Source organism: Volvox carteri (genome assembly GCF_000143455.1).
Source record: "Volvox carteri f. nagariensis unplaced genomic scaffold VOLCAscaffold_4, whole genome shotgun sequence".
Taxonomy (NCBI): Eukaryota; Viridiplantae; Chlorophyta; class Chlorophyceae; order Chlamydomonadales; family Volvocaceae; genus Volvox; species Volvox carteri.
The window spans coordinates 812,008-832,730 of record NW_003307547.1 but is presented as its reverse complement, the minus strand read 5'-3'; the positions used below and the strand labels follow the sequence as shown (position 1 = coordinate 832,730).

General features: G+C 54.4%; 4 protein-coding genes across 4 annotated transcripts in view; 1 reads left to right on the top strand and 3 right to left on the bottom strand.

Moving 5' to 3' along the window:
• Positions 1 to 215: 215 nt before the first annotated feature.
• Positions 216 to 2,041, bottom strand: VOLCADRAFT_103144 (uncharacterized protein; the record flags this gene model as incomplete). The annotated part of the gene is made up of 2 exons (XM_002946676.1): positions 216 to 1,108; positions 1,768 to 2,041. The coding sequence occupies 2 exons, from the start codon at positions 2,039 to 2,041 to the stop codon at positions 663 to 665; spliced, it is 720 nt and encodes a 239-aa protein (XP_002946722.1). The 3' UTR covers positions 216 to 662.
• A 2,798-nt stretch (positions 2,042 to 4,839) lies between these two features.
• On the bottom strand, positions 4,840 to 9,444 carry VOLCADRAFT_103143 (uncharacterized protein; the record flags this gene model as incomplete). Its single annotated transcript, XM_002946675.1, has 6 exons — positions 4,840 to 5,301; positions 5,585 to 5,779; positions 6,474 to 6,704; positions 6,805 to 6,916; positions 8,689 to 8,735; positions 9,346 to 9,444. 6 exons carry the CDS (start codon positions 9,442 to 9,444, stop codon positions 4,840 to 4,842), a joined length of 1,146 nt encoding a protein of 381 aa, XP_002946721.1.
• A 6,050-nt stretch (positions 9,445 to 15,494) lies between these two features.
• Positions 15,495 to 18,419, bottom strand: VOLCADRAFT_103142 (uncharacterized protein; the record flags this gene model as incomplete). Its single annotated transcript, XM_002946674.1, has 6 exons — positions 15,495 to 16,210; positions 16,521 to 16,628; positions 16,951 to 17,028; positions 17,363 to 17,455; positions 17,749 to 17,854; positions 18,307 to 18,419. The coding sequence occupies 6 exons, from the start codon at positions 18,417 to 18,419 to the stop codon at positions 16,091 to 16,093; spliced, it is 618 nt and encodes a 205-aa protein (XP_002946720.1). The 3' UTR covers positions 15,495 to 16,090.
• Positions 18,420 to 19,135: 716 nt separating this feature from the next.
• Positions 19,136 to 20,723, top strand: part of VOLCADRAFT_86965 (uncharacterized protein) — a gene marked incomplete at both ends in the record, with an annotated part of 5,013 nt that continues 3,425 nt past the window's right edge. Inside the window, 3 exons of the mRNA XM_002946856.1 lie at positions 19,136 to 19,160; positions 19,222 to 19,549; positions 20,392 to 20,515. Coding sequence (XP_002946902.1) covers positions 19,136 to 19,160; positions 19,222 to 19,549; positions 20,392 to 20,515 — 477 coding nt within the window. The remainder of the gene's footprint in view (positions 19,161 to 19,221; positions 19,550 to 20,391; positions 20,516 to 20,723) is intronic.

Here is a 20,723-nt window from a genome sequence, read left to right as displayed (position 1 = left end):
TTATTCTAATTAGGTTGATGCGTGGAATGAGAAAGGACTTAAGAAAGGACGTTTCCTGGTTCATCAAAGCAACCGACAGACACACAGCACATATCTAGCAGCACATGGCCGCCCATCCACCACCTCGACACAACTTACATGAAGAAGAAATCGTACCGCAGGCCGTCCGCTGCAGGTAAAAGCTAGAGTTGATAAAGTCAACGAAGGCGCGCAAGGAAAGGAAGGTTCAAACTTGTTTTATCCGCCGGTACTCTCCGGTAAAATCGTATGTGCCGAACGAGCAATGCAGTCGTCCCTTGTCGAAACAACGAGAAGCTAAAGATTAGCAATATGATTGTTTAGCAAATCACGCAAGCAAACGGAGTAATTCAAAAGTCGCAGGCCTGGCGCACCCACACAAGCCTTTAATTGACAGCTAGTGTTTGCCAGCAGAGCAGCCGCTATCGCCTATTTGTTGGAGAGGCCCGTCACGACTCCTCGAAGTCTCTCGAAATAGACCAGTCTAAAAGCCACTCCGCGATGGCAGGTGGATGTCGCAAGATGACCCTTCATTCGTTCGCTGGAGGGAAACGAGCAGGCCTTTCAATGAGCGCCAGCGCGAGTTTATCTCCCACAGAGATGCGCTTGCCATCGCGCACCCCATGCGGCGCCGTTGGCTGGGCTCACAACGGTATCTCCACCGGGGCCTGGGATGCGGAGACGCATTGCCGCCGATGCCCTGTGCGCCAGCTATAAGATTTCCCAAGCCGCGCCCCCATGCGGCCCCCCTGAGCCTGCGCCGCCACCGATTGAGGCGTCGTAGTGGCGGCGTTTGCGCCGGTGCTGCTTTCGACAGGGTTCACAGCGGCGTGTAGTGCCCCGTGTGTTTCGGGCTTGTCATCGTTGTTCTCATCGTCGCCATCGTCATAGTATGCCGGTCGAAGGGACTTAGCGGATTTGGACCGGAGTTGCGGCCGACTTGGGGTGGCGGGGCTGATGGATATGCAGCCCGGCAGGCTGGTCATTGTAGAGAGCCCATTAGTAGGCATCCCAAGAATGGTTTCCTTGTAGAGCGCCTTCATCGCCGCGAGCTCCGAGGTTAGCAGGTCAATCGTCTCGTCTCGGTCCGCTGCGAGAAGGGGCCGTTTGCTTGTTTTGACACTACAGTACTTTCTTATGTTATATTGACACCCGACAGCAGAGAAAGTTACGAGAAATATCTGAATATGGCTAAAGAGTACGGTTGTAACAATGACCATGAGCTACAGCTACTTTAAGTGCGACAAAACTGACGAATCTGTTTTCGAAAGAAGAAAGAATTGATTCACTATCAAAAGTGCAGAAGCAAAGAACAATAATTGCTTTTGCTTTAATATTATTGCTAAGCTGTAGCCCCAATCAGTATTCGGAAGGGACAGCGTCCAAAGTGTCAGCTAGCTGTGCGCAGAGGAACATACGGTAAGGTTGATAAAAGAAATCTTGTGGCACGTCAAATAAAATGAAATGAGATGGGCGCTGGTTTCGGCCCGTTTCCGCAGTTTTTCGGCGTTGCTTGTTGATGCATTTTGCGTTTAAGGCTATTTGTAAACAATGAACACGGTTTTTGGCTTTCGTGGAAACCTGTTGTGCTCTTTGCCAAGCTCTTGACTGGCTCTGCTTCCCCTCTCAAGCTCAGATCACACGACGCCCGACGCTAGCATGCGACGCCGCTATTCGGACGCATTTACCTAGTTTCATGCAAACCCCCCAAGTAGTGAACTTTTAAATATATAACCGCTATACACTTACCCAGAAGCCGCTCGGAATTGACAAGACGGGACTGTAGGTCCTCTACCGCCTCCTCGGTCGGGCCCTGTTTGACGAGGCTGCCAGAGATGCTCTCGCGGTTTTGAGCGCCGGATAGCGACAGACGATGCACGAAGCTGCAGGCACTATGCCAGAGATCTCCGCTATTATTGTTGCTGGCTTGGTCCACCTTCTCTTCTCCCGATGCTTCGCCATCGCTTTCGATATTACCCACCATGCAAACCTCCCCCATACCGTAAAAACGACGACGGGGCATTGTTGTCTGCGAAATAAGGGCGGTTTCCAAGGGCAGTTTCGGTGTCACAGTTCGGAAATGGCCATGGACATAGGGGGCACAATAAAACTGCTAAAGCGAGGAAAGTATCACGGTTTTCGGCATGACGTCTTTATCATTAAACACGTCTAGCATTGCATTGCAGGCTTTTCGGCAATTGTACTGCACTGTAAGGTGCTGAACAAGAAGAAAGCGCAACGGTCACTTGCTTCATGTAACGGTACTTACATCGCGAGCTTACAGAAGCGGCTTGACAAGGCGATAAGACCAGAAAGATCTAAAGGCGACTCGCGTTCCTCCCAGTACTCTCTCCAGGAAAAGTTGCGGCCTTCTCAGCTACGATGTGCGGGAGCTTTCCTGGCTTAGGAAAAGATTCAACAATCTACAAGATGCGAAGGCTGTGCTCTTGTGTGACGTAACCCAAGCAAACCAAATCACTCCAAGTGCACAAACTTTTTGTCAAGTCCAGGGGAGCTTAAATGTTCCACCGTGCCACGTGTACTGCTAAACAAGTTAACAGCGCAGTACAAAACAAGGTAAAACCGGATCCTTGGCGATATGGAGGCGGACGCAATCAACCGCATTTATGGGCTATGCAAAGGCCTTGCCGCGAACCAACGTAAGGGAATCCTGTTAAGAGATTGTCGCCTCCTCAGCGGATAGGCCGGTGCGTGCGTCGGCTACCGTAGTCCCTGCCCTTCTGTCGGACTGTTAATGCTCGTCCATCTGACTCTGTCTGACTGATACCAGAAAACCGCTAAACAGACACCAACATGCAGTTGAATTAACGGCTTTTCGCGGTATGTACTACGTAGTCTCATAATTCATATTGCAAGCCTTGCGAGCCAGGATGAAACTTTGCGTCGATTCCTGGATGGAAAACGTTAAGAAGGAGCGCCCCGACCCCCGCTCTAGTTTGAGCCACAGCCGACCATATCTTACATGAGAGCAATATCTTTCAACAAGATCGCTGATTTTTTATGGCCTGCGCTTTGGAAATTCTGTTCACATGGAGATTGACGAGAGTTGCGGTCGACGAGGCAGGGAAGGGCAGGAGGATAAGGATACACAATCCGCTTGCTCTGAGGACAGTCTCCCGATAGTGCGTCGCACAGATTACCCCGTTAACCTAATTAAGAATCGAAAACTCCTAACTCCACGGCTTTCCACAACTAGTCGCCACGCCGTTGCCAATTACAGCGCTGCCCGCCCCCCCATTCTCCGTCAAGAGCCTGCAAGGGCTCGGACGGATCAAGGAACTGCCGTCAGCTGGGGGAAAAACGTTACATACATATCTACATACACACACAAATACATGCGTACAGATGCATACATACATGTATACATATTCAGGTTAGGCACTACTGGTAAGGCACGGACCATTGCCCCCGGGAGATCTGCCAGGGTCGAAAATCCTTCCGATGGTGGAAGGTAAAGTGGTCCCAGTCGATGGACGGTGGTGACCTGGGTTGAAGTGCCGCTTTGACTCTTCCAGGCAGGGGGAGGGTTGCCCGCCACTGCACCCGGCCGAACGGCAGAGGCGGCACCACTGTTCCCTGTCGGACCTGTTCTTGTTACTATGTTCCCTTAGGGGGCAGTTTTGCGCCGCAAGGCATACAATCTCAGTATCTTGGGAACGTACGACACCGTTGCTCTCGGCCTCTCTCTTACCCCTCTTTAATCTTCTCTATCCCTTTTCATCTGCCAGAGGTCGGGTAAGTCCTTGAGGCTCCGTAACGTGAGCGGGGGGAAGTTGGAAAGAGGAAATGAGGTTTCCCTCCCGACCCCCCGGGGGATCTCCGGGCACCTACCCGCATCCGCCGTTCGCGTCCGATGCACCTCCGGTTGGGTTTCTTCAACCGACAAGAAAGGAAAATACCTAATGTCTGATCACCCTCAACTAGGTTTTTAACTTTAAAGCTTTGTTTGCCGTCCCGCGGCCCCGAGATCAATCAGCCAAACAGATAGAGCCTTTAAAACTGCCAAAAAGCCAACGCTTGTGTATTACCTAGAAATATTATATCCAGGAGGACAAGCCCCCCGGGGGGGGGGATAGCCCCCAGGCTCACAAAAGAGGTTCACAGTATCCAACGTTGTCATTCATTCATTCATCCGCACAGGCTACTGGAAAACAGTACCGGTCATTGCCCTGTTCGCAGATACCTATAGCTATCGGTCACGAAGGTATACGATATCACCGACCCCTAGGGGGCAGTAATGGAGTTGGATGTCCACGTCGTGTGCGAGCCCCGGCGTTTATCGCCCGGGCGGCGAAACGCCTCCTCTTCCCTTAAATTAGTAAAATCCGTTATTAACGGCATTGCTGTTTAATCAGCATTGCTCTGTAACCAACAACATAACATAATAACCACCACCGCAAACCACCATATCGCGTCGGCACCTCCGTACCTCATACCAAAGAAAGAAGCGTCGGGAAGGGGCTGTAACAGGCTATGGATGCCCATATGCTCGCTGCCCATTTCCGACCGCCGTTACCTAGGTATCTACAACAACCTACCGAACTCAAATACAAACCACCAACGGTCACGGCGTAACGGCCCACGGACACAACACAGTGAGCCCAGTTAGTTAGTTCAGGATGGACCTCGACTCCGCAAGACCTCAACAGCACCTGCCCATACACCTACATACCTACCCTTCCTCAAATTCCTCTGCTCGCTATCCATCCATCACACACGACACACACAATCACACACACACTCCCTAACCCCTCTTTCCCCACCCCTCGCCCCCCCTCCTTTTCCCCAAACCACCCGGCCTCAGTGCTTCCCGGCCGACTCCCCCTTAGCCGCCCGCCGCGCGCCCTCCAGCGTATTCTGCAACAACATCGCAATCGTCATGGGCCCCACGCCCCCGGGTACCGGTGTGATCAGGGAGGCCTTGGCCGCCGCGCCCGCAAACTCCACATCCCCCACCAGCCTGTAGCCCTTCTTCGCGGTGGGGTCGTCCTTGGCGTTGATGCCCACATCGATCACCACTGCCCCCGGCTTGATCCAGTCCCCCGTCACCATCTCCGCCACACCGCACGCGGCGATGACGATGTCGGCCTCGGAGCAGATGCGCTGCGCGTCGGGTGTCTTGGAGTGGACCATTGTGACGGTTGCGTCGCGGCGCTGGAGGAGCAGGGCCGCGGGCATACCCACGATGTTGGACCGGCCGATGACACACGCCCTGCGACCAGAAATGGGGACCTTCATGCGCTCCAACAGCTCGATGCAGCCCTGCGCGTCGCGTGGGCAGTGGGTTGGGGGTTGTGAGGGGGAGTAGCGGGTAGGGCGTGGTTTGAGGCTTTTGAGTGAGTGTACGGCACGGCGTGTGGGTTTGGGACCGTGTGTGCTTGTGTGTGGGGGGTGGGGTGGGGGAAGGGGTGTTGGTGTATGTGGCAGGACGTCAGCATTGCCCCCCAGATGCAGGTCTCTCTCTCCCTGCCTGGTGCCTGCCTGCCTGCCTGACCCCCGCGGCTCCACAGAGCCGTCCCTTCCTCCCCCCTCCCCCATGCCGTACCTTTGGCGTACAGGGCACAAACAGCGGGTCCCGGCCCCTCATGGCCAGCGACCCGATGTTGAGGGGGTGGAACCCGTCCACGTCCTTGTCGATGGAGATGGCGTCCAGGATGCGCTTCTCCGAAATATGCTTGGGCAACGGCAGCTGAACCAGGATGCCATGGACCCGCGGGTCGGCGTTGTACGACTCAACAACCTGTGCACCAGAAGGTATTAGGAGAGGGTTTTTCATTAAACGTTAAGGAGGAGGACAGGGTGAGAGGGATGCAACGTAATGCGAGCGCGAACTGCCTTTGCCGGATCGCAACTCTGTTCTCCATTTCGCACTACCAGTAGTGGCGACAACATGTCCCCCTGCTGCTGCTACTGCTACTGCTGCTGCCCCCTGCGGTACGGCGCAGCACACGTGGTGGCACTACTCCGCGTGTTGCAATACGGTTCCAATCCCCCGAACCTCCAACCCCCTCTACGGCCCATAACAACGTACGGAGGTGGCGGTTCACTGCGGGCCACTGCGGGCAATAGCGGTTCACGGTTTGCGGTCCCGAGGCCCCCACCACACACACACACACACACACACACACCGGAGCCCGGGTAGTGACTCACGCGGCCCCTTCCCATCCCCCTTACAGCCCACATCCTGTCTCCAAATGCCAGGAGAGCGCCAACACCGACCCCCCTCCCTTTTACCAGTTTACCTGTCCGGTTGGGAAGTATTACGCATCCAGGGCTTGGATGCACACGGCCTGCCCTGCCCCGGCCGCTCGTCTAAGCCGGTGTAAACCCCCACATTACCCCAAACCACACACGCACGGGGCAGCCGCATACACGTCGTACACGCACACACACACACATACGCACACACACGGACACGGACACAGGAACCGCACCTTGAGGAGCTCCTCCTCGGACACGTCAGCCGGCAGGTCCGTGCCGTACGAGTCGAAGCCCACCTCCGCGCACGCTTTCTTCTTACTCCGTACGTATGTCTCGCTGTCCTTCCGTGAACCCACCAGTACGACAGCAAGGCCAGGCGTTAGGCCGTACTGCTGCTTCATGGCCGCAACCTCGGCGGCAATTTCACTGCGGATTGTGTCGGCAATGGCTTTGCCATCAATGAGCTTGGAGGCAGGGACGGGGTTGAGAGCGGGGGCAGGGGGCGCGGCGGCGGCAGCGGCGGCGGTGACCATGGGGTTGCGCACGACGGCAACGCGGCGGCACCCGCGCGTGGGGGCCCCTGCGCGGCCGGCAGCCGATTGACGGTGATGGCAGCTGAGGGCCATGGCAGTTTGTCGCTGTGTGGTTGTGCTTTTCCGAGAGCGCTAGAAATGTCCTGGGACAGGGGAAAGGAGACGGAGGGCGCGGGGAGGAAGTGGGCCAGGGAGGGCTGCGCGCGAACAGTGCGGACTTGGTGCGGCGGATGGTTTCGGGTTGTGGACGTGGCGGCGCTGACTGGGAATAGAGACGTTAAGTACAGCCGTAATGAAAGACATTGGAGCTGGGACGTTTGGATGAACGACGGGGAGCCTCTGATCGTCGATCACACGTGCCGGCCGACACTCTCGGCGTGAATCAATTGCGCGCCCGGTGCTGTCCTAGGGCTGTTGATAAGTTACCGCTTTGATGTGAAGGTGAAGCTTTTACAAGTATTTACCTATAAATCCAATTGACTCTTTGGCGCACAAATCGTTCTTACCTAGCCGAAAAGCAGCCAAACACACTCCGAAGAATTGCGTATACAGCTACAGACAAGCTAAATACACGGAATTCAACGGATACAGATAGCAAATTCGCAATTATACATCCGTTTGTAACTTTGACGCCGCGTGACCGCATGGTAGTACAGCATGGGCCTTATGCACGTTTCACACGCACAGCGCGCCCTCGTATTGCATGATGCCTAATCTGACAAACAACTTATAGACATCTGGCGATTGAAGCATGTACAAGCCAGCTTTCTATCTCTGCTTTGCATTCCAGGACCCCGCGTTATGGCTGCTCTCATATCAACTTCCTTGTCCGTCGGCCGGTGCGCATTGGGATTGACTGAGAGTTGAATGTAGTAGGTAGCAGTCACGAATGAATGACCCAATCTTTGGTTGGTTAGCAGCAGGGACATACATGAGGGACACTTTGTTGATAAAGTAACTTGATAAATTTGAGGTCTTTATCCGCCGTACACGAAAGGTGTTATGCGGCCCGAAGGGCCGCCCGACGACCTAAGTCCGCGGTCAATGTGAAGAGTCGCGGACCATCGTACTGGAAGACAGAAATACACCCGTTTCCGAAACCAGAAATGCCACGTTTGCCGATGTCTGGCTCTTATATGTAGGAAGATACAGGTAACTGTTGAATTAGGCAAAGTCCGTTGCACCGCTGGAGGAAACTTAGCGCCCACATACAACGCCCACTGCTGCAATCGCGCTTCCAATGTCACACCTCGCGCATCGCGCAACCTCACCGACTCCGGTTAAAGCATCGAACCTGGCTACCCATGGCACGCAGATGGGATGAATCCCTGTACACGCCTGCATGCCCCTCCAAACGTAATGTTAAATTCAGCCCTATGAACATATGACGCCAAACAACGAATTTTCCGTACACATCGCGCATCCCCGTTTGCTAAGAAGCACGTCGTCCTTGATTATCACGCGCCAACATGAGTATGACCACAGCGGTGGGCACACTTGTAAGGCGCGTCACGTCACCAGAACACATGGCATCGCGTATGTAACCCTAAAACCCTGTAACAGTACACGCTAATATGCGAACCAGATAGATGCAACATTTCACTCCCGGCAGCCCCACAGGCTAGGCAATGCAGCTAACGATCAGGATGGCCACTCAAAATGGAAAGCAAATGCCACCAGCTACTCCTTAAGTTCGCTAGCACCCAACTGTGTAGACGGAACAAACGTCCCGGTGGGCGACCCACATGGCAATGAGGCACTTTCAAGGAGCACAGCAGCTGCACAGCCATCATGCGCCGCAACTTCGTCCAATGCCGTTGTTCTCACCATGGCAGTCCACAGCTGCATCCAGCACTTCAGCGGCTTTTGCACCACATCGACCAGATCGCCCAGTCCACGTGTAGCAGTCGCTCACCTGGCGGGTCGACTGGCAAAGCGGAAGCGTAGAGTTGGTAGTCCTCGCTGAGGCAGGAAGAAGTCCAACCCAGCGGCAAGCACTAGCGTACATAAACGCGTACGAAACAGTTAGAGACGGCAGCAGCGGAGTCTTGAACTCCGAACATTTAGTAATGTGATATGTCAGTGTCTGGCCAGAGCACCCCGCCCGGGTAGCTTATATCTCTGCCTACCTGCCGGAGATTCCCTAACACGGTCTTGCCGTACTAGGATAATGTCGGTGGGGCCCGGGGCCCCAGCCCGTTAGGTTCGCTTACGAACAACCGCCATGTTTGATACATGTGACGAAGCTTGTAACATGTACGAAACTTGAGACGAATCGTTAACGAATTAACAGGTATTGTTAAAAATGTAATCGTTGAAATATTCTAAGGGAATGTAGCTTGCTAAACCACGTGTCTGCCTTGCTGGGGGTTGGGGTGGGCGGAGGTGTCCGATGGATGAAACCCATCGGCTTCACCATGCCGACAACTTCATCCATCACACGCGCACACCTGGATGCAACTCTATCCTGGGTCAGATCTGGTGCATCTGCGACCCTGACGGCTGCTCCCGGCCGATTTGCTGGCTGAGGCAGCTCCTGCATGCGCTGCTCCAAGAATGTCCATGCACTCACCAAATCCGTAGTGGGCCAGCAGTGAGGGTGCAAGATCACGTGTATCCGATGCAAATGAGGAGCCCAGATCGTACTGCTGGCAGAAGAGCTGGTGCACATCGAAATTTTCCTAACTGTGCAGCTGACTGCTCGTGTACGGCAGCAGCTCACTGCAGCTCTTCAACGGTGAATAGGAGCTTTTTCGGACCTTCATTCTATCCTCCTGCTGCTGTCGGAAGGCAGCTGCCTCGCTGCAGTACCTGTCAGCCACCTGCTTCATTAGCTCCTGCTGATTGATGTACTGTGACCTCCTGATGTTGTATGATGTTGTTACAGAGTGGTATAGCTTATATACCAGCGGCCCCCTTTCCCGAGGCAGTTCCCTGCTCTCCCCTGCAAGAGGGACACCCTAATCCATTCCCCCATCCGACTTCAGAATGTATTCGTTGGGTTCAGCAACTCACCAACAGCATCCAACAAAATCTAGCGGATCAACGGCGCCATAGCTTAGTTCCTGGTCAGCTCGCAAATTGCTATAATCACGTCCTACACCGTCCACAAGATGGGGGGCCACCTCCCAATTCAACACCCCTCACAAACTCGGAACATCTGGGAGCGGAAGTCAGGCCTTAACTTCTGCCAGCCACCTGCCTTAATGTTGTATATATGTACAGGGTACGTATACGATAAAAATATCAGTACGTGGAAAATATGGTCGTACTCGCCACTACAGGAAATCTGACCCATGAGTCATGGGTAACCAAAAAGAACCCCAAACAGGGCCGCTACAAATCAATGCATTCAATTACTAGGAACTATTCACAAATGAATGCATCAAGTACTTAAACCTTGCAAGGTATCACTGGCCAATTGGATACCATTGGCCTAGAAGTGCATTCATGAGACTGTGTTGTTAGGCCCAAGGAGGCCTTTTATGCCACATGCCCACCTCTTTAGCACCCTCAAACATTACACCAACCCAGCCCTCAGTAACAAAGTTCCATACCGCCTTCCTGTATGTCTGCAATGACTCGAATGGCGAAATAGCAGAATGTAATCTTGCATCCTTCACAACCTTCCTAACAGTCCACCTCTGCCATTCATCTGATGACACCAGACAGCAGGCCATGGCGCCTTCATGATTGTTGTCACTAGCCGAGAAAGCAACATCAGTAATGACTCCAGCATCTGTTGTAGTTGAATAGGAATCAGCCTTTCATCCCAAGAGGAGGTATCGAACAGCATTTTCACCGTGGACTCCAAAGTGCCCAGGGATCTGGCACCCATGCGACCTGACCATGAATGGACATGTGTTGCATCGGCAGCCCAGGATATTTAAGTTAGGGTCAAGTGTTGCATGTTAGCGGCTGACATGGCTTGCCCATATGTACAGAGAAACATGGAGTAGCATATATCATCAACGGGTTCACATTCACAGCAGGTTGGCCAAGGCACATGACTGAATCCTGGCCTGCAGCCGTTGCATGTTCAGTGGTTTCCACACTACCCCCCATTAGTTGCACCTCCGGTAATCCAGAGCAGGGTTGCACCTCTTTGACAGCTCATCCAGTGTGGGTGGCTCAGCATCATCATCAAATCGACTCATCAATCCTATTGCCTGCTATGTCGTCTCGTGTGCGGGCACCCTGTCCTGTGGTGCACCTGTCGACTAAAGCAGCAGCCCTGAGACGAGCCCCACCTTCACCATCCCCGCCAGTGCCAGCAGCAACCCCACCAGCACCAGCTACACCACCACCATAGCCAGTGCCGATCCTGCCAGCACCAGGTACGCCAGTATCAGAGTGTTTCTGGCACGTTATAGCACCTGATAAACTTGCTGCAGCACTGTGACTTTGTGAAAGCTTTAAAACCATGCCAAAAACCCAGAAGCTGCACTCAGTGCTGGCAATGGGTGATGGTATCGTGGCCATCCGTCAACACAGCTGCTACTGTGACTTTTGCCATCGTCTTGCAGCAGGTATCCAGAGTGTCTCAGTCAACTGCATCAACGACGACTTTGTGGTGAAGTGGACTGCAGTGAGGCTGCAGCGGTCAGGTGCGCGCCTGATGGACCACATTTTGGCCAACACCTTCATAGCCCTGTTGAATGATGAGCCCCCTCAGTTTCCGGAGTACGAATACAACATCATGTTCGTGAAGGACATGCTAACTAACCTTGGATGCACAGTGGAAAGATGGCAACCAGGAGGAGTTTGAGCCCAGGACACGAATCATGGAAGGGCTGATGAGTGTATCATGCTACATCTCATCTACACTTCTATTGAGACAACAGGTGGCTTCTGTCTGCAGCCCGGGTTCATGACCTCATCATGGCCAGCATGCCTACAAGGATGAAAGACAAGAAATTCTGCATATCAGAGGACACACATGGAGTCATTTTGGAGAAGCTAACTGCTCACGAAGCAACAGCAGGTGGATTGGATGACTCCTCTGGGCCTGGTGTGGAATGGCTTGCTGAGGAGCATGGAAGGAGTCATCCACCTACTGTTGCATTGCGAGCAGTTGTCTTCTCTAGAATGACTCCATGTGTGTCCTCTGATATCCAGAATTTCATGTCCTTCATCCCCACAGACATGTTGGGTCGTTAACCCGGGCTGCAGACAGAAGCCCCCTGTCGTCTTGATAGAAGTGCAGATGAGATCCGTCGGCATGGTGCAGCTGTCAGCCTAGATGATTCATGTCCCAGGCTCAAACTCCTGGTCACCATCTTTCCAATGTGCATCCAAGGTTAGCATGTCCTTCACAAGCATGATGTTGTAGTCATACTCTGGAAACTGAGGGGGCCCATCATTCACCAGGGCTATGAAGGTGTTGGCCAAAATTTGGTCCGTTGGGTGCAATCCTGACCACTGCAGCCTCACTGTAGCCCACTCCGCCACGAAGTTGTCATTGATGCAGTTGACTGAGACACTCTGGATACCTGCTGCAAGATGATGGCAAAAGTCACAGTAGCAGCTGTGTTGATGGATGACCATGATACCATTACCTGTTGTGAGCACCGAGTGCAGCTTCTGGGTTTCAGGCACAGTTTTAAAGCTTTAACTAAGTGACCATGCTGCAGCATGCTCATCAGGTGCTACAACATGCCAAAAATGCTCATGGATGCGATAGACCTCCAAGGTCATGCCGGTAGGCCCTTCTATGTGTACTGGAGTCTGCAAGGACGGGGTACAAAAGGAGAGGGACAACTAGCAGCTTTTAGTTGAAGCAGTCATCTGCCTGTGACAAGGATGCAACACTCACCAGGCACTTCACATGCCATATACCATCCTGTCGCATGGACCTATCTGCCATCTGCTGTCCACTTGTAAGTGAATCCTGAGGTGAAGGTAACTAATAATGGACGTGCACGTGACTTCACCTTGAATTCAGCATTTCCGAAGGCCATAATATCCTTGGTTGACTGCAGTCTTCAGCTGAAGCAGTGCACCTTGGTTACACTGAAGCTCGTCCAGGATAGCCAGCTTGCCAATGCCTCCCTCCCCACCATGCAAACCCTTGCCATGCCCCGCTTCATAATAGTCGCATTGCACCCACCACATTCGCGCATGTCTACACATGCAAACATACGTGTCCATCAATCACTTGTGAGTGCACAATTGTCAACGTTGCCTCACCAACACATGCCTAACCAACCTTGGCCTAAGGATAACATGCACAGCCTAGATGCAAGGAGGCCGACGAACAGGCGCACAGAGACCGAGCGCATAGGTGACCACAAGAAGCCGCATGCGAAGCCAAAAATATTCATATCAAAAGATTCAGGCACTTACCGCCGCTCCGGACCCAAGACCTAGAACTTGTGGACTCAGACAACGGGCGGCAATGTAAGGTCGGCCAGTAGCTTAAGTGACCCGTCCCGACCTGCAAATTCCAGCTCCGAGCAGGCGACCTATGCAATACGATCCATAGTCTGCTCGTTTTCAGGGCAGGCTAAGAGTGTCGAGGGTCTTGGGCGGGAGATCCAGATGTTTGACCCCGAACCTGGCGAAGTGTAAGGTGCCCTTCCAGGAAAATTCTCGGTTGTCTCTAGATGTCTTGCAAAATGAGGTGCACAATAAGTGCGGGCCTGTGCTGCAGCAAGACGGTCAACGGTTTTTTCGGGGACGCTAGCACGCCATCATTTCCGCCGCCATATGCACCAGTATTGCAACAGCGACTATAAGTGTGCATTTTGTGTATGGTCAATAGGAACAATGCTCACAGTGTATATGATTGACTGAATTGGTGATATTGCAAGACAGCCGGGCGGGTCCTTGTAACGCCGCTAAGGCGGCCCTTGGCTCACCGGGCCAACGGTCATCGTACCAACGGTACATTCAAGAACTATTCATAATCTTCCATTAGAAGATGCAGGTTGCAGTACGTTGAAGATTAATCAATCTGTTACTGTTGGGTATTGGTATTTTTTTTTAGTTCTTGTTTCCAGTTTGGCGGTTCATGAGCCTTTTGGCTCGTCTGGACCGTACAAGCTTGAAGCTTGTAAACGTGAACGTAAACGTAAAACGTCTTCCAATACCAAACGGTATTTATCAATACCACCTTTATCGTTGGATAATTCTCTTTGTAACTGCTTCGCCAACTGCCGAGCTTTGTTACAGTCCTGGCTCGAAGTGAGGCCCACCCTGGAGTTAGTTGGTACCGCTTTCATGTACTTCCTCAAACAAACTGCTTCTATAGTACTGTGACGTTGTATTTGTTATATTCATGCAAACTGAGCTGAAGTTGCAAGGCGCGACAGCAGTTGCCGGTGCCATGCAAGCGCAGCCGTCCCGGGACATAGCCGCAGGGCTAGAAATCGACTCATAGGGTTACCAAACCGGCTTGCGCAGCATGCACATATGTGTACGATCACCCCCGGCCGGTAATTGTCGGCCGACCTCAGGACTGATGTCAGAACGGCGGCGAAGCCTTTTGATGCTTGGGCGGCGTGTCAGGAGCTGACACTTGCTTTCCACAGCAGATACCAGCCCCTCATAGTTGATGCACCTCAGGCAAACGCATACACTTCGATGGGCACAAGTTAAAATGTAGGAAACAGTGTCGACACCAACAAAACATGCCAATGTATAAGCGCAAGCAAGCATGTTCGCATGTAAGCCTGACATACCTTGAAGGGCTTAACCCACTGCGGTTTTGCACCCCAGAAAACGCCGTATGACATGGGTTTGGTTGCGACCTACTTCAATGACCTGACATATGGCAAGTACAGCTGCTTGTAGCTCCGCTGGACGAACTTGCGCGGCAGGCAAGACCGCACAGATGTCATGCCGCCGGGCACTGTTACCCTCACATAGTCGTCGGCTCGTGGGCTGGGCTCGCTGTTCGCCAACCAGAAACTTCTAAGAACAAAATGCAAAGTTTCCGCACCTGTACTGTCACAGCGTTGCACTAGCCGGTAGGGTACATACAGTTTTGCGTGCAAGCCACTTAAGGGGGGGGACCCCTCATTTTATGCCATAGGGATGGGAGTAAGTGGGAGAGGAACTTGCCTGCATAATAAGTATTGCTGTTTGCGCGAGATGGCTTACTGTAACGTACCACCCTTTTGGCAGAGGGCTACTGCCAACAGTACGGTGGCGTCCTCATGTGCTCGCATGACGGGTGTGGACGTCGGTTCATAAACAACTCTCACGCGCAAAACCCTGGAAAAGGTCGTGATCGTGATCCACGGCAGCAAAGCCATCGACGTGGAGGAAAGCGGAGCCTGTTTGCTGCCGGTGAAGCAGCGAGGCCCGCCAGACGAGGACGCAATGGCAGTGTCCCTAAAATGCCCCCAAGTCCCCGGCGCGCAAATGACAGGCAAGTACAGTGTTTCTCTGCCACGTGGGTGGTGTGGGTAGCAACAGAGTTTCAAGTCCCCAGAACAGGGTTGCGACCATATTTCAGGATAACACGCCGAGCAAAATTACGCCTTAACACGTCGGAATACACCCCAAAATTCCGTAGGCGTCCTCCTGGCGTGAAGTAGGCGTATTATTTTATATGTTTCTGGCAAGAATGTTATTGCAACTGCTGTCCTTTTGGTCGTCGCCCCGTCTCAAATTTGAAGCCACCTGACGTGTATCAACCACATGCTTGCCACCGTGCTTGTAATCCCGCAGAGTACTTCAAGGAAATATACGTGTGCAAAACGTGTTTTGTGCTCACCAAGAACCCTAATTACATTACACCTCTGTAACAGGCTGTTACAGCCAGTTCTGAAAATTGTGCGCCAACTTATATTGCATTGCCGTTGAAAGCTTTCAGTTCCCTATCAGTCCGCTATCTCGCTGGCCGTCGGTGGCAAGACACTTAGGGATAGACGCGCCAAAACAGTCGGAACGCGGAAATCCTAACTTTTCCTTCCAACCGGTGTCGGTGTCGGCGCTGTGGGCCACCGTGTGTGTGTGTGTGTGCGCTGGAGGTCACGTGTATCACATCCGTCCTCCACCCCGCAATCCTTTCGAAGCCGCAGGGACCCGTCGGAAAGATCCGGATCCGCCACTCTACGGCATGTTAGGGCCCCACGCTACCGCGCATGCTCACTAAACATCCGTCGGCAATGTCGCACTTTTCTCGTGCCGTACCTCCCATCAGGCCCTCTCGCTCATACCATTACCACCACTTCAAAAAGAGCGGGGCCCATCTCGCTTCGTCAGCACCTCGCGCCCACCCCACCCCCCACCAGCTAGGGTTCGGCCCCCCCCCCCGCAACCCATAAACCCTCTCTTCTCGCTCCCCCCTCCACCTCCACCTCTTCCGGTCACCCGTCCACGTCCATGCCATCTAGCCCCGCCAGCTCCTCCGCAATGCCCTCCTCCGCTGTCGTACGCTGAAGTTCCTCGATGACGTAGAACAGCAGGGAGAACTGCTTCCGGCGCCGCTACGGAGGGGTTGGAGGGGGGCCGGGGGCGGGGGTTGGAAGGGGGGGAAACGGAGGGAAGGGGAAGTGGGAGGGGAGAACCCCTAAAACCCTCAACTAACCAACCAGCTAGCGTGCCCTAGGCTATGCATGCGTGAGCCGTAGGTTGGTTTGATTGGTAAGAAAGTAGCGTAGTTAGGTAGGATGACTAAATTGGCAATGAGGTTCGCGACGTGGAGGTTGTATGAAAGTGGTGGAGGAAGGGGGTGGGATGGGGAGGATGGGGGGGGTGCCTAAACAAGCTCCTCCTCCCGGCGCCCCCTCTCCTCACCTCCATGAGCTGCGCTATCCGCGCGCCCTCCGTCTTGGCCTCCGCCATCAGCGCCATCTCCGCATCCATGGCCGCCTGGGTAACCTCCCTGGAGGGGTGCTCCATGATCTGGTGGCGAAGAACCTTCGGGAACATCACCACCAGGCCACCATGTCCACCACCACCACAGCAAGAGGTCGGAAACATGTTATGTTGCAAAAGTTACGGATCAACCGCCGTCGCGTGTGTGTATGTGTGTATTCTTAAAACGGATTATTTAATAACGGGGGGAAACACGGGACAGGGCCGGGGGAACGGAACAACGAAACACAGCAGGACGCACTGCACCGAGCGACGCCAACAGCAGCGCGCGTGTGTCCCAACCTCGCTCCCTCCCCAGCCGTCCCAACTCCCCCCCGGGGCCCCCCTGCCGGCCGCACACCCCCCCCACCTCATACTGCTGGTTCTGTCCCAGCACTTGCTTAGCTCTCTGCAGCTCCAGCTTCTTCTCCTCTATGTCCCGTTTTGTCTGTAGCAGTGTTGCAAGAAAGGCGGGAGGGGGGAAGGAGAGGGGGAAAAGGAGGTGAGGTGGTGTTTGTGGCACGGCAGGCGGTGACGACGGATGTGTGCTCCTGTGTGATTGCACGACCCTCGCGACGGTGTGTGTGTGTGTGTGGCGAGGTGAAGGAGGTGGACCTGGCTGGTTGGCTAATCGTCGTACATATCGGATAACACGTCATTATCTAACGCAGACCGAAGATGAGGAGGGGGTGGAGGGGGAGGGCTTAACCCCCCCATCCCGCACTCACCCCCACGCCTCCCAATCCCGCACTCACCCCCACGCCTCCCCATCCCGCACCTACCTGCTCGATGGCCTCCTCCAGCTCGCGCTGCTTCTGGTTGTACGTGTTCTGCTCCCGCGTGTTCGCCTCACAAACAGACCGGAGCTTCTTAGCCTGAGTGGAGAGAAGGGTGGGGTGAGGTGGGGTGGGGTGGGAAAGGGAAGGGTGAGGCGCATGGGGGAAAACACAGTAGATACCATACACGCCACACTCCCCCAACCTTCTCCTCCCCTCCTCCGCTAGATCTCCCCCCCCCCCAATAACGGCCCAATCCCCCCAACAACGCAACAACCCCAACCTCACCCCAGCTACCGGCGGCCACGCAGCCCTCTTCCCTTTCTCGGAAGCTGTCCCCCCACCCGACCTCGTATCCGTACTATTCGTACTGTTCATTCGTACACACTCACGTGTAGCTCCGTCTGTGCCACCTCTCTAAGGAACTCCCGGTACAGTCGAGCCACATCAGCCTCCGCATCGGGGCCTTTATCCAACTGTTCTAGAAGCTGCAGGAACCTGCACGACGGAAAATTGGGTTGGTTTCGGTGCGACAGAATCTGCTGCCAAGAACTGGACAATATTTTTGTAGGCGGAGGCTGGAGGGTGCAAAGGAAACATAAATGGAAATGCCGGGATGGCGGTGATAAAAAGGACGGTGTTCTTGTCATTGTTCTTGTCAATGCAGTGGTACTAATGGCAGCATCAGCATCAGCAGCAGATGTACGGCACCGTTCCCGCAGCAGGGCGCAAACCCTAAGTCCTTGACCGGCCGACAGCTGCACCCGCGACCACCGTTCCTACACGACCTCGACCTCGACCCGACCCGCCGCTACCAGCCGACAGGCCGGGGCCAACACCCGGGGGCGGGCGTGGACGTATGCCAGGACGCGTGTCAAGGTGAGGGCCCAAGGGGTTCAAAGCTAGATTTGCGAGAAGCGGGAATTGGGATTGGGAGAGGGCAGCCTTACTTTTTTGTGAGGACCTTGAGCGGGAGGTTGCCCTTAGGCACCGTCATCTGCGTCAGGTAGCGCTGCTTGATGATGGCCTCCTCCTCAGCTGGCGTTAGCTTGACAGCAGCCATGGCGCCGGCCGGGAAGTGCGGGGAAAAAGCAGGAGTGGCAGCGCGCGGCGCAGGGCTGGCCCGTATCCTGCGCCCGCCGGTCAGATGCGCCTCCGCAAGCTTAGGAAGAGGTTTCGAAAGGAAGAGTTGTTATTACAAAGGGAATAGGTGTTGGCTGTCGGCAACAGCTGCTTCCAGGTTTCGTGCGGGCACTCTAGCTCAGTCGAGCTGTACTCCAAGGAATGCGCAAGATATCTTTACGATAAGGCAATAACGATGTTTGTGTAATTCCCTGAAAATGTTTTGCAAGCTTGATTGCTTAGGTGTACAACTTTGTAATGCAACCAAATTCCGAGCAAAAATTCCTTTTGCTATGCTCACGCTGCGGCACAGAGCACCTAGAGTTCCTGTAGTTACACATGCAGTGGCTTATGTTTGATAGCGCGTAGCTTGCACATTACATAAAAGTTCAACGATAACGAGTTGCAAGTATCGCGATCGGGTTGCTCGTGTTGCAGAATGCCCAGCGCATTCCTGACAATTCCAGCCCGAGGAGCTGAGCTTACAAGCACTTCGGGCCGGTCGGCCTGCCATCACCTTGGAAACGCTTGCAGAACGCGCGAGCACACTAGGAAGCGACACAGTGCGTGCCACGTGGGCCCATCGCATTTTTTTGCGCAATTCACCGCTCATCACTCATCTTTCGCGCACCGTCGAAGAGGCTCCTCGCGAATCCAATGCCCTGCAAGTGGAACCCCAGCGGTCAGTGTGGAAGAGGACACCTGGAATGGCAAAGATACGCGGCCTCACCCTGCGCCTCCAGAAGATTTAAGCCCAACGGACCTGCTGGGGGGTGAATGCAGCATACAGGAGCTGGCCGCGCAAGTCCATGCGCTCAAAGGACTCGTTCAGGCTCAGCAAGACATACTCTACTCCCAAAAAGCTCAAATAGATCAGCTTGTGGAAACCCTCCAAGAGGAGCGCCTGCGCGCAGCGCAGAATGCCATCGCAATGCCGGAGATGCCGCAGCAGCAGCAGCGCCCGCTGCTGCAGCAGCAACCACAGCTACGGCCCTTCGACTTGCAGCGCATCGCGTACGGCGACCGGCGCCTGATGGGGCTGTACGACGCCCGCTTCCACTCCACCCACACGTACGTGCCCAGGCGTGTTGTGGGGCCAGTGGTGGTGGTCGCTAAGAGAGGAAGGAGGGGAAGGGGGGCCTGGAGCCAATGGTGCTGCGTGTTTTACACACACACACACACACACACACACAGGCACAGACACAAATATACACATGCACACAATTCTTCGCCACATTCCCAGATCTAACATACATACATACATACACACGCGAAATGAAGCAGTTGATTACGCGGTTGGAGGAGTGAAGTGGGGGCTGGGTGTGTATGTATGTATGTATGTATGTATGTATGTATGTGTTACGACGCTGGACCCACTGCACCCCAATTACCCCCCACACACAAACAGTAGGCTGTTGCCGCTCCTGTTAATGCTGCTACTGCCGCTGGGCGGGTCCGGCTTTGCCGTTCTAGCTGCTGCTGCTATTGGGGTTCCCGGGCAGGCTGTACGGATGTGTGTGTTTGGGGGGGGGGCCCGGCGCGGGGAGATGGGTTGGGTGAGGGCAGCCGCATCGGCATCGGAGACAAATCCAGGGAGGGCGAAGAGGAGGAGCTGGGCCAGGACACCGCAGTCAGTCAGCTGCGGGGAGGAGTAAGGAACCCACCTCCCCAGCCCGCCCCTTACCCCGCACCGACCCCCGGGACTGGGACATGCCGTACAATTGTATCGCTGCCTCGGGGCACTAAACCCCGGGGGGTTCATGTTCTAACCCGCGTGTATGTCTGTATATATATGTGTGTGTTTCCTCCTGAGTCCCAGACCAACCGGCCCCCACCTCCCCTCCCTCCGTCCTCCGGGCTGTTTCCCAACCCCCACCCGCACACACAAACATACAAACATACAACAACGGCAGCGGCGCCATCCCCTCGGATCTGCGAATCCTGCCGGACCGCATCATCCTTGTACGGCATGCTGAGTCTGAGGGCAATGTGGACAACAAGGCGTACACGTACATCCCGGACAGCCAGGTGCCCCTGGTGGGTCGCGTGGCTGCCTGTGTGTGCATATGTATGTATGTATGTGTGCGTATGTATGTATGTCGTAATTTATGTTGGTTGAGTGAGAGGGAGGGGTGACGTCAGCAGCGGCCCACCCGCGGCGGCTGAGTGAGGTTCCCCGGGGGGGGCCCCAGCGGCCAGTGGGGGGGAGGAGGAGGGGGAGGAGGAGGAGGAGGAGGAGGGAGAC